General features: G+C 40.2%; 1 protein-coding gene across 4 annotated transcripts in view; it reads left to right on the top strand.

Moving 5' to 3' along the window:
• Positions 1-15,490, top strand: part of mfsd3 (major facilitator superfamily domain containing 3) — a 130,869-nt gene that overhangs the window by 21,374 nt on the left and 94,005 nt on the right. For all 4 annotated transcript variants that reach the window (XM_068029962.1, XM_068029963.1, XM_068029961.1 and 1 more), the window contains exon 3: positions 10,658-10,805. In XM_068029962.1, the coding sequence (XP_067886063.1) occupies positions 10,658-10,805 (148 nt within the window). The remainder of the gene's footprint in view (positions 1-10,657; positions 10,806-15,490) is intronic.

Here is a 15,490-nt window from a genome sequence, read left to right on the forward strand (position 1 = left end):
CTGTACTGCGGCGACCAGAACTGCACACAGTACTCCAAATGCGGCCTAACCAACATTATGTACAAATGTAACATGACGTCCCAACTCTTGTATTCAATGCTTCGGCCGATGAAGGCAAGCATGCCATACGCCGCCTTCACCACCCTGTTTATCTGTGTTGCCACTTTCAGGGAACAATGTACTTGCACCCCAAGGTGTCTCTGCTCAACAACACTCCCCAGGGCCCTGCCATTCACTGTATATGTCCTGCCCTGGTTTAACTTCCCAAAATGCATCACTTCACACTTGTCTGCATTAAATTCCATTTGCCACTCCCTTGCTCACTTTCCCAGTTGATCTATATCCTGTTGTAACCTTAGACAGCCTTCTTCACTGTCCACCATACCACGAATTTTGGTGTCATCTGCAAACTTACTAATCATGCCCCCTACATTCACATCCAAGTCATTAATATATATGACAAACAACAGAGGGCCCAGCACCGATCCCTGAGGCACACCACTGCTCACCGGCCTCCAATCTGAAAAACAACCCTCCACTACCACCCTCTGCCTCCTATCACCAAGCCAATTTTGTATCCAATTTGCTAGCTCACCCTGGATCCCATGTGTTCGAACCTTCTGGACCAGCCTACCATGCGGGACCTAGTCAAAGGCCTTGCTAAAGTCCATGTAGACAACGTACATTGCCCTGCTCTTGTCAATCCTCTTGGTCATCTCCTCAAAAATCTCAATCAAATTCGTGAGACATGATTTTCCACACACAAAGCCATGCTGACTATCCCTAATCAGACCATGCCTTTCCAAATGCATATAAATCCTGTCTCTCAGACTCCCTTCACTTTCCCACCACTGATGTAAAGCTCACCGGCCTGTAGTTCCCTGGCTTATCCCTGCTGGCCCTTCTTAAATAAAGGCACAACATTAGCTATCCTCCAGTCTTCCGGTACCTCACCCGTGGCTAACGATGAAACAAAAATCTCTGCCAGGGCCCCAGCAACTTCCTCCCTTGCATCCTAGGATACACCTTGTCAGGTCCTGGGGATTTATCCACCTTAATGTGCTTCAAAACCTCCACCACCTCCTCCTTTGTAATGTTGATATGCTGCAGGATATCGCTGTTCCCTCCCTTGAACTTACTAGCATCCATGACCTTCTCCACGGTATATACAGACGAGAAGAATTCATTTAAGACCTCGCCATTTCCTGTGGCTCCACACATAGATTAGCATACTGATCCTTAAGGGGACCTACTCTCTCCTTAGCTACCCTTTTACTCTTAATATACTTATAGAATCTTTTAGGATTCTTCTTTATCTTAACTGCCAGGGAAATCTCATGGCCCCTTTTCGCCCTCATAATTTCCTTCTTAAGTGTACTCCTACATCCCCTATACTCCTCGAGGGACTCGCTTGATCCCAGCTGCCTAACCTGACATATGCCTCCTTCTTTGTCCTGACCAGACCCTCAATATCTCTCATTAACCAAGGTTCCCTAAACTTGCCAGCCTTGCCCTTCCATCTAACAGGAACATGCTGGCCCTGAACTCTTCCTGTCTCACTTTTAAAAGCCTCCCACTTGCCAGACGTCCCTTTACCTGTAAACAGCCTCTCCCATTCAACTTTTGAGAGTTCCTGTCTGATGCCATCGAAATTAGCCTTCACCCAATTTAGGACTTCAACCTGAGGACCAGTCCTATCCTTTTCCATAACTATCTTGAAGCTAATAGAGTTATGGTCACTGGTCCCAAAGTGCTCCCCCACTGACACATCAACCACCTGCCCAGCCTCATTTCCTAAGAGGAGGTCGAGTGCAGCCCCTTATCTAGTAGGGCCATCCACATACTGCTTCAGAAAACTATCCTGGACACACTTAACAAATTCTTCCCCATCTGATCCCTTAGCACTAAGGCAGTCCCAGTCAATATTAGGGAAGTTAAGATCACCTACTATTACAACCCTATAATTCCTACACCTATCTGTGATTTCCCTACATATATGCTCCTCCAATTCCCTCTGACTATTGGGGGGCCTATAATATAATCCCATCAAAGTGATCACCCCTTTCTTATTGCTAAGTTCTACCCATATGGCCTCGCTGGACAATCCCCCCAGTATATCCTCTCTAAGTCCTGCCGTGATGTCCTCCCTAATCAATAGTGCAACTCCCCCTCCTCTCTTACCTCCACCTCTGTCACGCCGGAAGGATCGGTACCCCGGAACATTGAGCTGCCAGTCCTGCCCATCCCTCAACCACGTTTCCGTAATAGCTATAATATCACAATCCCATGTACTGTTCCATGCTCTGAGTTCATCTGTCTTACCTGTAAGGCTTCTTGCATTAAAGTAAATGCAGTTTAGCCTACCAGACCTTCCACACTCCCTGTCCTGCCCATGCCCAGCCTGCTTACTGGACTTGTATGCTTTAACCTCTACATTTGCCTCAACCATCTCATCGGAGAGACTACTACTTTGGGTCCCACCCCCCTGCAAGACTAATTTAAACCCTCCCGAGTAGTACTAGCAAACCTCCCGCAAGGATATTAGTCGCCTTCCAGTTCAGATGCAACCCGTCCCTCTCGTACAAGTCACCTCTGCACCAGAAGAGATCCCAATGACCCAAGTAGCTGAAGCCCTCCCGCCTACACCAGCTCTTCAGACATGCATATATTTGCCTTATCCTCCTATTCCTACCCTCACTAGCACGTGACACAGGGAGTAATTCTGAAATTACAACCCTAGAGGTCCTGGTTTTTAACCTTCTGCCTAACTCCCTATATTCACTTTGCAGGACCTCATCTCTCTTCCTGCCTATGTTGTTAGTATCAATATGGACCACAGCCTCTGGCTGCTCACCCTCCCCTTTCAGAATGTTCTGCAGCCACTCCGAGACATCCTTGACCCTAGCACCAGGGAGGCAACGTACCATCCTGGAGTCTCGTTTGCGGCCACAGAAACTCCTATCTGCACACCTTACGATAGAATCCCCTATCACTCTCGCTCTTCCACCCTTTTTCCTCCCCTGCTGTGCAGCAGAGTAGGTAGATCGAAAACAAGCTTACGTGCTGTAATGAGTGTTTCTTTCCCAATATGGTGTGCCTGGGCTCTGAAGTGGAAGAAATTCAAAAAGAACACGAGAGAATACAGAATATCTTAAACCAACAGGGCTCAATAAGCATGACAGACCCACTTCAGGTAGCTAATATTTTCAACAAGCAGTTTATAATAAAGGATACCTTTTTGAAAAACTAACAATTTTGTCATTTGAAACATTTCAATTAATTCTTGTGTTATTTTCCAAAACTAGCATTTTATTTAAAATTTTAGTTTTAGGCCAAATATATTTACACTCACTGTGTATGTAATAGCAGTGTTTAGAAGCTTTCAGTTATCAGTGTAAATAAAAAGCTTTGCCTATTGTCATGAACGTGCTTCCATTATTAATATTTTTTGAGGATGTTTGTTTAAAAGACTTGAAAATACCTGAGTAGATGCTGGACTTGATTTTTTTTAAAAGGGTCACTGGAAGGACACTTGGGATTTTGTTTAAAAACAAACACTTACTGGAAGTCACATGTCTTAAGTTAAGTGAATAGCAGGAGTCTTGTTGACTATGGAAGTATTTGGAGTTGTTTACAGAGGACAGTTGGTGCGTATCCTGCTAAGAGAGAAGCTACCCAACTCATCCTTATCCACCTGTGTTGCAAAATCTACTGAGAATCCAGTGCGATAACTGAACCCACTGATGCAGTAATTCTCCCGAAAAGCCTGCAGGACTTCCTCTCGACGTCTCCTGAATGAACTGCTTCTGAAAAGATCCCAGTGACAACCGCATGTGTCTAGTGACACCCTTCTATGTGTACCTGGATACCAGAATAAAAGTCATCTGGAACATTTCATATCTTATCCTTTTTTTCTTCAAGAATTAACAAGTATTTGGTCAAAGTATTTTTATTTTTGTAACGATCTCTGCAGAGAAAGCTTCTTTATTTTTTATTTAACTGGTGCGTGTGTGTGTTGGTTTATTTAGAAGGGAATGTATTTATACTTTCATATTTCAACCTGTGTGTTAATAAGCTTTGCATCTTTATTGAAAAGTCTTGTTTTATAATAACTTAACAATTTTGTTTATTAAAGAAACCTGGTTGATGAATTTTTTATTCTGAAACTACTGTAGATAAAGTATATAATTGGCCATATCGCTAACTGGGTAAAACATTTAAATATATGTTGAGACCTGTGGAGTAGTGGAACTAGAGAAAGACAGTGTACTCCTCCAACCTTGGTCATAACATATTGGCACTTCTTCAATTAAATAGATCCATTTTCAGTAATGTTCATGCCTTAATGTGAGACTCAATTTGTGGTTGCAGCGAGTAACATCATTGGTGACAGCATCCTTTGTGATGATGCCTCATCTATTGCTTCTCAGTGAATTTCACATAGAGTTGCTCCCTGAATGCCCTCTGTGGGTTTGGCCTCTGCGCAGTGCTGTTCTCCTCTTGTTGCAGCTGCTCCTCCTCTCTGCTGCCTTCCTTGCTGCTCCCCCTTCTCCTCTAGCCTCAAAGGCAGCCCTGCCAAACCACCCACGATTGCAGTCAAACTGTTTAGTTGCAGCCAGGAATAGTGCAATACCTGCAAAATCATCATCTCAGCAGTTAAATGTAACTTTCCAGAGTTAGAAAACAGGCCACGATTTTACAGCTATTATGGAGGGGTGAGGTGGGAATATCAGCTTGATAAGTTTATCAGGAACCAGTATTGAATTTAAAAGGGATGGTATGATGAGCACAATGTTCTCAGAAGCAGTTGTGTTTAATACCTATAAACTTGAAAATGCTATTGCAGGGCAAACAAATCTGGTAAGCAACAAAGAAAGAAAGAAAAAGAAAAAAAAAAGAAAAGCAAAAAAAAATTAGCATTTATATAGAATCTATCACCACCTAAAAGTGCTTTACAGCCAGTGAGGTATTCTTGAAGTGTAGTCATTGTTGTAAAGTAGGAAGTGCGGCAGACAACTTGCACACAGCAAGTTCCCACAGACAGCAACGTGATGATGACCAGATTAGGGATGTTTTCATGATGTTGATTGAGGTCGAAGCATTAGCTAGGACACCAGGGAGAATTCCCTTGCTCTTCTTCAAAATAGTGGTGTGGGATCTTTTACGTCCACCTGATGGAGAAGACAGGGCCTCGGTTTAACATCGAAATACGGCACCTCCAACAATGCAGCACTCCTTCAGTATTACATTGGAGTGTCAGCCTAGATTTTTGTACTCAAGTCTCTAGAGTGGAACTTGAACCCATAACCTGATTCAGAGATAAGAGTGCTGCTAACTGACAATAAGAGGTAGAATAATGACTTCCGATATTAGGAACAATCTTGAGAATTACCTCCAAAAATGATCTAATAACTTCAGACAGGGAAGATCTCACCTTAGCTACCTCATTAATCTTTTGCTGGAGGTGACATATAAAGTGGACTGTTATAAACCCTATAATGTGCTGTACTGGACTGCCAAGCTTCCTCATTTGTTCAAATCATATACTCAAATCAGTTGGAATTTTGGGTAAAACTCAAATGGATAGGAAACTGGCTGGAGGAAATGGAGCCATGATACTTGCTGGAGGAATGAAATCAGAATTGGGAGGGGGGGGCGTGGGTTTGAATATTGCATGGAGTACCTTGAGGATCAATGCTGGGGCATATTTCCAGGCAGAGGTTCTCTAGCGAGTGAGAGAGAGAAAAACACAGGGAGGGAAAAAGAGAAGGAGGAAGAAAAGACAAACTTGCGGTTTGTATAAATTAATGGTAATTAATGGTAGCTGACAAGATGTCCACCCCCGAAGCTACCACGGTGATGGGCACTTTGGCTGCCATGCTTTTCAGCAGTGAGTCTCGCATTTACTTTGGGTGGGAGGCCAGCCGCTGCTATGATAGCAGGATGCATTCCATTTGGACCTATATAGCGAGCAAGTGCCATTATAATACTGCCTGACCTGCTGAGTATTTCCAGTTTTTTCTGTTTATGTTAATCTCTTGTTGGTTTGATTCTTGTAATCATAGAAAAGCTGCCAATTTGACTTAAATCTTCCACTATGTTCTAATAATGTAAATTCCTTGAATGCTTAAATAAAATTGAGAAACTGAGCTGGATTTGCACAGGTTTGTAAAATATTCCTTAGATTGCCACTGTCAAGAAAATCTCATATGCCAAATGAGAAATATTAATTTAATCGGTTGGAAACTTACATTGGACCTTTAATGGAAAAAAATCCTGCAGCTGAACTTTTAAACAAACTAGCAGCCAAGATGGCCATTGCAGTTTGCTTCTGGAATACCAGGAGATTGAACTGGAGGTAAAAGTCTAAGAAGAAGCCCAGCCAGAACAATGCTTTGGCTAATTGAGTAGATTACCCCGATCATCCTTATTAGTGGGCCATTCAATGTCATCCTGAGGCATTCATAAGTGGAGACATCCCTCCAGAGTTAAACACTGACAGAGAGAGCTTTTGGGTCTTACACTTTGGCTCTCATTAAAAACAAAAGGGATTGAGAGAACCATGTGACTGTCTGTCCATCTCTGCAAAAGCAGAAGTTTTGTTACATTTGGAAAAGACAAGCAGAAACTGAAACTGCGGCAGCAGAGAAAGCTGTGGGCTTCCCTTTCTCTCTCCTCTCTCCCCAGAAAACATCAAGTTTGAATACCATTTGTGACTGTAGACCCTCCAAGCCTACAGACTGCTACAGCCAGAGACCAGGGGAAGAGAACCAACTACAATTCTGCCTTCAAGGAAACCCTGAGCAAAGCAGGCCAACCACAAAGTACACCTTGACCAGGGAGGACTTCAAGAATACAGCTTCAGCTGGAGGACGACGGGATCACCCACTTCACAGACTGTACTTAAGTTCTGTTTGTTCTTGTCTTTAATCCAACTAACAAAACTATTTTTCCCTCTGTAATCTATTTGTGTGTGTGTGATTCTCGTGTGAGTGTGCGTGTGAATGTGTAGTGTAATTTTTAGTATTTTTAAATCGGGGTTAGAGTGTTAAGTATAATAAACTTACCTCTCTCTTGTTTAAACTCAAGAAAACCTGTCCGCTTGGTTCTTTCACAATCACAGTAAAGGTAAAAGTTAAAACACAGGTGGCAAGCACAATCACTGTTTAACAGGAATAAACCCTGTTGCGGTCAAATAAGAGAAAGGGCAAAAGGGGAGCCTGAGACCCCCCCTCCTCACCTGGCCGTAACAGTCACGTTCAGTGAATACTCTGCCCACTACTCTCTGAGCATCTGGAGGGACAGGATAACCCCCGGCTCTGGTTTTCTATTGCCAACTATCTGCTTAAACCCCTCTCCCTCCACCCTCCTCTCTACCAACAAGCTCATTTTTTTTCATCAAGATAAAAACCATCCATTCCATTGCTTCTGCTGCTTCTCCCACCACCCCCCACGCCCCCCCCCCCCCCCCCCCCAACCTCCATCCCTTGCTCACCAAACTAAACCAACTCTTCCACTCTACTTCCTAATCTAGTCCTGGACCTTTGTCTCTTTCTAGTTCCTTATATATCTCTCTCAATGCCATCTCCAAGCTCTGCTCATCCAATAAGAGCTCCTGTTCTTCCAACCTTATTCACCCAACTTCAAGCTGAAGGGTGATGGACAAAGTCTAACTAACGGGGAACACTGAGATGCTCTGCTCCAACAAATTCTGGGCCAATATATTTATACATGCCTCGTGGTATAAGCTCCGACACCTGGGAGGATGGGGAATGCGATATGACAAAACATTCTTAGCTGTGCTTATGTTGTTGTGACTGAATGATCTGAGTACATCTTATTCCTCCAAAGTTTATAACCCCATTATTTATTTGCAGGCATGTGTGTAATGAACAAATAATTAAGGCTGAGAATGTGCACCCAGTTTATCGTAACCAGTATAACCTGGCCAGACAAATTTGTATTTGCTTACTGGCACATTATCCACCTGGAAAGTCTGATTCACATTAATAGGTTGGTGGAAATAGTGATATGTCTTATAATGTTACGATGCAGCAGATCCTGGGAACTGTATTAGCTCATGGGTGTTAAGGCCAGAACTGAACATAATGCAAGTGTACTGACAATCCACTGCTTTGCATAGGCATCACTCTTCCTGTCACATTCAAGAATGGAACTGTATTTCAAATTAGTACTTGCATTCTAATGTTACATTTGTTACAAAACTCTTTCAATAATGACATTAAAAAGTTAGGTCTTATATGGGTAGTTAAGACCAAAACCGTTGTTGTAGCAGCCATAGTCCCAGAGACATCTCTCTCCATTAGAGAGAGACACACAGGTGGTAATGTATAGCTTGAGGGTCACCAGGGTAAGGTGAGGAGGTAGGTCTTTATGAACTACCACAGCCAGTATGGGGATTGAACCCATGCTGTTGGTGTCTTTCTATCTTATAGGCTAGCTGTCTAATGGACTGAGCTAACTGACGCTCCTAAGACTGAAGGAAATTCTCAAGCCTGAATTCCACTGCAGGTCCACTAGGTGAAGCTATTATGACACAGAAAAACAAATTTGCCTTATCATTGGTATTAATAAAGGATGTAATGTATTTGAGAGAAGATTTAAAGAGGTGTGACTGGCTAATCTGCTTCTGAGAATAATGTGTAACAGTAAAATACAAAGAAACTGATTATAGTAAATCTTAGTTGAGTGAAGTAATTTTCCATCATTAGTCCATAATAAGAGTAAGGTACCAGAAGGGGATTACTGTGCAGGGATTATGCTTTCTTTATGTCTGTTGCACAGTTAATGTACTGTATCGTAGTACCATGTTACAAGTCCCAGTTGCAGCTTCAGTGCACCAATGGGGCCAGAATTCAGCAGTAATCCAAAAATCCACAATTACAACAGCACCAGATGGATTACTAAAAATAGTCTCCCACCAGGTAATCTGTCTGGATTATCACATTTACAAAATTGCCAACATTTAAGGAAATGTAAGGAGTGGATTTTTTCTTTATCCTCAACTTACAGTTGTGACCTATCCACATCAAATGATACTGAGAAACATGTTTGCATCCAGATATGCTGTATGTGACTTAAGGATGTTATAGTGAAATGAGTATTGTGATAGTAAAATGTTTGTAAGTAACCTAGAGCTGAGTCAATGGAATGTATATAAAATATACTGATCTTAATGGTGATTTAGCAGTATCAATTCACATGATATTTTAATCTGCATCAAGTGGTTGTATTGTGAAAATGAGGTTAAAGAATTTCGAGATTTTGAAAAAAAAAACTAGAGTTCACTATGATGAAGCATTCAAATACCAGTGAGTTTTTTTGTTAAAGTAGTAAAGTTAGGAATAAGAGAAGTCTGATGGAATTTGAACCATTTAACTTGAGCAATGTAAGTAGATTCAAGATGCAATTACAGATAGCTTTCTGGAAAAAAAAGTGATTGAGACAGTTGCTGAGCAAGTGGCTATGTGGGGTTGATCTGTCAAAAAGGGATGATTTTATCATGCCTCATTGTCTTTTACTCCTTTAAAATTCTTATGTTTTTGTGTCACAATAGCAAGATTCAGTTGTACTACAAGGGTTGCTGATCCCCTACAATGACATGTTGCTATATCAGCACAAATAATTGTACACTAAATAGTTCTTACCAAGGTGGTGCTAGAAATCTGTGTCTCCAAGTCAAGAAGGGATGAATTATCAATGACTGACTACTTTTGATGATATTTATATTGACAGTTGCAATTTTGGAAGAGAGCATAATTAATAAACTCAATTTTTGGTGATTTAATTTTATTCTGATTTATTGTTATGCTAGCTCTGATACAAGTTCTTTGCCATCTTATTCCATAAAGGAACATACCATTGAAATGGAAAATGTCACATTGGGATAGAGGCGTTTTTCTAAGGCTGCTGTGATTTAGAGGGAACTTTTTTTGTGGGTGCTTGATGTTGATGCTGCGTGTCCAAAATGTGGCATTATTCCATTCCTCAGCAATATGATTCTTTGTCTTGATGTGCATAAAATTCACAAGAAATTGCATAGAAAAAAAGTAATTTTGCACTTGTTATATGGAGATGGTTGTTACACCTCACAGTTGTCTACGATCTATCAATTTATTTTTTCTTTTCTCTGTTAAGTTAAATTGTTCCCAGTATTTTTATTTAAGTCTGTGAGGCAAATTTGCAGAGTTTAAACAAAGCTCGTTAACTGTTATCATTGTTGACAGCACAATATTGGTCGCAGAGCTAGCCAGGAATCTGTGAACAGTCAGGGAATACAAATGTGGTAACTACAGGCTGGTCACACTATTATCTGTTGTTCTTTTCTAGTTTCATCATGAAAAAGATGGTTCTGATTGAATGGAAGTTTAGATAATGCCCCCACCACCACCACCCATTACTCCTGATAGATACACAATTTAAACCGCAAAGTCAAACAAGATGACTCAAAAATCTCATTAGGGAATAATACATGTCCACATTCTGAAAGCAATTATGAATTTAAAGATCCTGGTTGTATCCAGTGTTTTAACATATTAGAATACTTTTCCTCAAGCCACTAGACATTCTCATTTATTGTTGCCATAGTACTGTGTTAATATATTGATCTAAACATTAATTTTTCTCTTTTTTTCAGGAGAACAGGGAACAGTGAGCATGTTTCCACTGTTTTTACTGGAGCACAGTTTCTCTGCGGCAGAGCTGGGCTTCTGGAATGGGATAGTTGCGATGGGATTTTCTATTTTTGGATCATGCCTTGGTGGCATATTCATGGCTAAGTATAAGTAAGTTCATAGAATTAATAATTTTATTCATAAATAGTCATAAGAAAAAGAATATATTTCCTTATTATTTGCATATTGTATTACCAGCCTTCAAGCTAAATAAATAATAAATGTTAACAAAATAACAAGTTGGGACTTTTTTATATTTGGAATTCTTAACTAATGTAATCGAATTGATGAATCATTGTAACATAGAGCATGTTATAGCTCCATACTTTAAAAAGACATTGGTTAAATGCCTCAAAAGTTGTCACCTTAATGTGAAAGCTCGTGGGATCAAGAGGAAAACAGTTAATATACGAATTAGGAGCAGGAGTAAGCCACTCAGTCCCTCGAGCCTGCTCTGCCGTTCAATAAGATCATGGCTGATCTGATTGTAACCTCAACTCCACATTCCTGCCTAGCCCCCAATAATCTTTCACCCCCTTGCTTATCAAGAATCTATCTACTTTTGTCTTAAAATATTTTTAAACTGCTTCCACTGCCTTATGAGAAAGAGAGTTTCAAAGATTCACAATGCTCTGAGAGAAAAAAAATCTCCTCATCTCTGTCTTAAATGGGTAACCCCTTATTTTTAAATTGTGAGTTAAGTTATTTGCTGTATAAAAGGGTGCTGATGTTTGTAGTATTAATAATGTGGCTGCGACTAGAGTTAGGATCAATCCAATTTGCTGTTCATAATATTTATAAGTAGTCTTGCTAAAGGTTTTAAAAGATGAGTTTGTTTCATTTTTCTGTTTATGTGATTGCAGGGTGGAAGGAGGTGTGGGGGGAATAGTTAGTCACATTCAAACATTTTACTCTACTTTGTAATGTTGATGTTATGTATGTTGACGTGAATATCCAATCTGCAACAAAATTTAATTCATTGAAAAAATCTACAGCAAATATATTACAAATGATGGTGAATATGGATTTTAAAAATCAAATAAAGAAGAAAATTAAACAGAATAATTAATCAGGCATTGAAAGTATTATCACAGTGTTGGACAATTGGAGAGGTGAATAAATGTTCGGGTGTATAGATAGATCCATAGAACAAAAGTTCAATAGAAATGATGCACTGTGTAAAGCAACTGGTGAGAGAACGTAAGGAGTATTGTGTTTATTTCCTTCATTGGCTCCTGCCTCTGTCTATATTTTTACATTAAATATAGACAGTGGAAGGATTCAATGAAGGAAATAAATACATTCCAAGGTTTTAATAATTTGAGCTATAAATGGCAGAAAATTGTGCTTCTGTGTATTACTTAAGTAGTTGCCAGTTCCTTAAAAAATGTGCAATTTTACCAAATCTGGTAAGTCTTTAAATGGCTTGTGGTCTGATGACAAATTTGTCAGATGTTAAGTCCATACTTCCCTGATATCATGACACCCCTTGTACTGTTTCTGCATTCTGGTTCCTATCACAACAATGTTACGTTATGGCATTGAAAGTTACAGGCTTGCTGGATCTTATAACTTTTATCTGCTCCTAAAAAAAAAGCTTGTGGTCTGATGACAAATTTGTCAGATGTTAAGCCCATACTTCCCTGATCTCTGCACTGAGGCAATTGCTGGATTAACATTAAATTTTATTCTGACCTTCTAGCAGTTACAATAGTTCTTTTATACTTTTGCACAATTGTAAGTGTAAAACCTGCTGAGAGAACAGTAATCTATTACAGGAAAAGATGTTAATTCAGCTTAGCATTGGTGTCGGACAGAAGGGCAGACTTTGCATCCGGCACTCCCCTGTAAACACGTGGGACTTGTCAAGTATCATATAGCATCAAACTGATTATGGGAGTGCTTTAAAAGTGAGTCACTGATTGCTGAAAAAGAGTCCTTTTTAGATCAATAGGTTGCATGGTACTACTCCTATGCCTTGTTTTATTAGCTATCATCTCATTTGGAAGACTTGAATGGTCTGCTCCCTGCCTATGTTAATCATGTTAGTATCCTATACATTTCATCTCTAGTAAAGCTGCATGTGGCTTTTAACTTTTAACTAGCTACAGCATTTGATTGACATAAAATAAATACTGTATTTTCCAGATCTATTGATTCTGATTTTTTTTCTATGATACAATGTGACAAGTTGAAATGAAGTTCCGGTATATCTAATGTTATAAGATAACCAAAATTTCATCATCTGTATGTTCAGTTCTTATGCAAAAATGTAAGTTGGGGAAAATGATTACTTTTATCAGAATAACTACTGAATATTGCCCAAATCTTTATTTTGTCCCTGCAGTATATAGTGATAGAACAAAATATGGCGGTTTTCAGACGAACATGTGAAGCATGGTGTGCATGTGTTTTTAATTCTTGGCTCTACTAAGAAGGATATTCTGTTTTTGCGAGGTGTAAAATTCAGATGTTTAGTAAATGCATTTGATTTTTATGAAAAAAGTGAAAAATGCAGACATCTATCTGTTTCTGTTTCTGTGTGAATGCTAATCATTAACAACACATTAAGGCTAGCGGGTTTGAGATAAGAGGTTCTTTTGTGCTGCCTACAAGCTAATAACTGTCACTACTCTTGAGAAAATTGGATGACCAGGGAAAATGTGTTGCTTTATCCTGCTAGGAGCTGTCAAGTACTTTATAGGTTGTAAGGGTTTAGAAAATGGAGTTGAAATCTGCATCTGCATGAGTGGCATTTAAACTTAAAAAACATACTGATAAAATAAAGATGAGAACAGTTTGCACTAATGGACCTTGCTTTGCCATTTAATTTAGAGGCTTTTTTGTGTTGATCTATTGAATGAAATTCAAAAGAGGAAAGACAACCCTCTGGAGGTTCAGTTGGTTAAGGGCATGAGTAGTTGAGCTGTACAGACCAGGAAGGTTCTCTCTGTGGTCTTGCTAAATTAGCTGCTCTCGGCTAGGGCTGCAGTAGGTTACAATGTGCCTCAGTGCTGTGGGATAAGAAGGAGATAACCATTGCAAAGCCTTGTTCTAATTTCTATCTGACAACCCCAGCTGGAAGTGTGTGGACATCAGGTACTGACAGAATCAGGCTTGGCAACGATAGCTCCAGCTAGGCTGTTGATGCTCACTGCTTATAATCACACATGAAGATGATTGCAAACCAAAGTATGACTGGCAGTGGTGGAAAGAGCAAGGAGCTGACATCTTTAGCTGAGCAGAAGGAATGGGACAAAGTTGACATGGTCATCCATCAACAACATAATGAAGCCATTAATGTGATGGTGTACATCCATTGCACATTGGTCACAGATAATTTGCATCACTGGGCATCGGGCATGAGGGCTGTGGTGCACCCATTGCAAATATCTGCTGGGGAGGCATCTGTGATACTGAGAACATGTACATCAGACCTGTGCCAGGCACATTAAGGCCATTATGTGTGTGTGTATATACCTGATGGCACCGGAATGCATTTTCAGTGCTAAAATGCCCTCACCGAGAATATTTATGCTAGTGGTCAACGTTACCTCGAAGCTGCAAGGTTGTACAGCAACCCGAAAGTTTCCGCGCAGGCTGTGCACAAGCTAGCTCCTTTAAGTTACCATGCATGGGTGCATGTGACAAAAAAATTTAAAGACCCCCATGCACTTAAACGAATTGGCCAAAAAAAATTAGAGGATATGTTTCTACTGGGTTCATACAAGTAACAGGAGGAGCTATCTGCTAAATCTCATAATCTGCAGTGTTCATTGCATCATGCAGGTAATAGATGCCTTGCTTGTTCAGACCACCAAAATTTATGAATTTCCTATGGAAACAGCTAGCAACACAAAAGAATCTTGCACTTTTACTGGCAGGTTAAATTGTTTAATATGCAAGGTATTATTCATATCACATATGTGGCCAATGTCACTTTTCATGAAGAGAAAGGGGTTTCATTCTGTAGGTGTACTCAATTCAGTGAGGCATCCTCTGTGAGCACAATGTTAACAACTTAGCCCTCAAAGCAACTACCAGGATCGTATATTCATGCATGCTATCCTGGTTGTTGCTTTGAGTATCAGTTTGTGGTCTCCTCTATATTGGGGAGACCAAACGCAGACTGAGTGACTGCTTTGCGGAACACCTCCACTCAGTCCGCAAGCAGGACCCCGAGCTTCCGGTTGCTTGCCATTTCAACACTCCCCCCTGCTCTCATGCTCACATCTCTGTCCTGGGATTGCTGCTTTGAACATCAATGCAAGCTCAAGGAACAGCATCTCATTTACCGATTAGGCACACTGCAGCCTGCCGGTCTGAACTTTGAGTTCAGTAATTTCAGAGCATGACGGGCCCCCCATTATACTTTTATTTTTAGTTTTTTTTTTTCTTTTTTCATTTTTTTTGGTGTTTATTTTATTTTATTTCATCTTAGTTTGTTCAGTTTGCTTACCCACTTTTTTTTTCATATTTGTACTTGCTGCTGTTCAATTTTCAGTCCGTTAACACCCTTTCTGTACTAATGCTTTGTCTTTCAACACACCATTGTTTGCCTTTGCTCCATGACCTTTTGGTCAGCTATTCTGTGACCTTGTCCTATCTACACCTTCTCCTTTGTTATCTCTTGCCCACCCCACTTTACTTATAACCTTTCACATTTCTAATATTTGCCAGTTCTGAAGAAGAGTCACTAACCTGAAACGTTAACTCTGCTTCTTTCTCCACAGATGCTGCCAGACCTGCTGAGTATTTCCAGCATTTTTTGTTTTTATTTCAGTTTATTGATGTTG

This window comes from Heterodontus francisci, chromosome 4 (genome assembly GCF_036365525.1).
Source record: "Heterodontus francisci isolate sHetFra1 chromosome 4, sHetFra1.hap1, whole genome shotgun sequence".
Lineage (NCBI taxonomy): Eukaryota > Metazoa > Chordata > Chondrichthyes > Heterodontiformes > Heterodontidae > Heterodontus > Heterodontus francisci.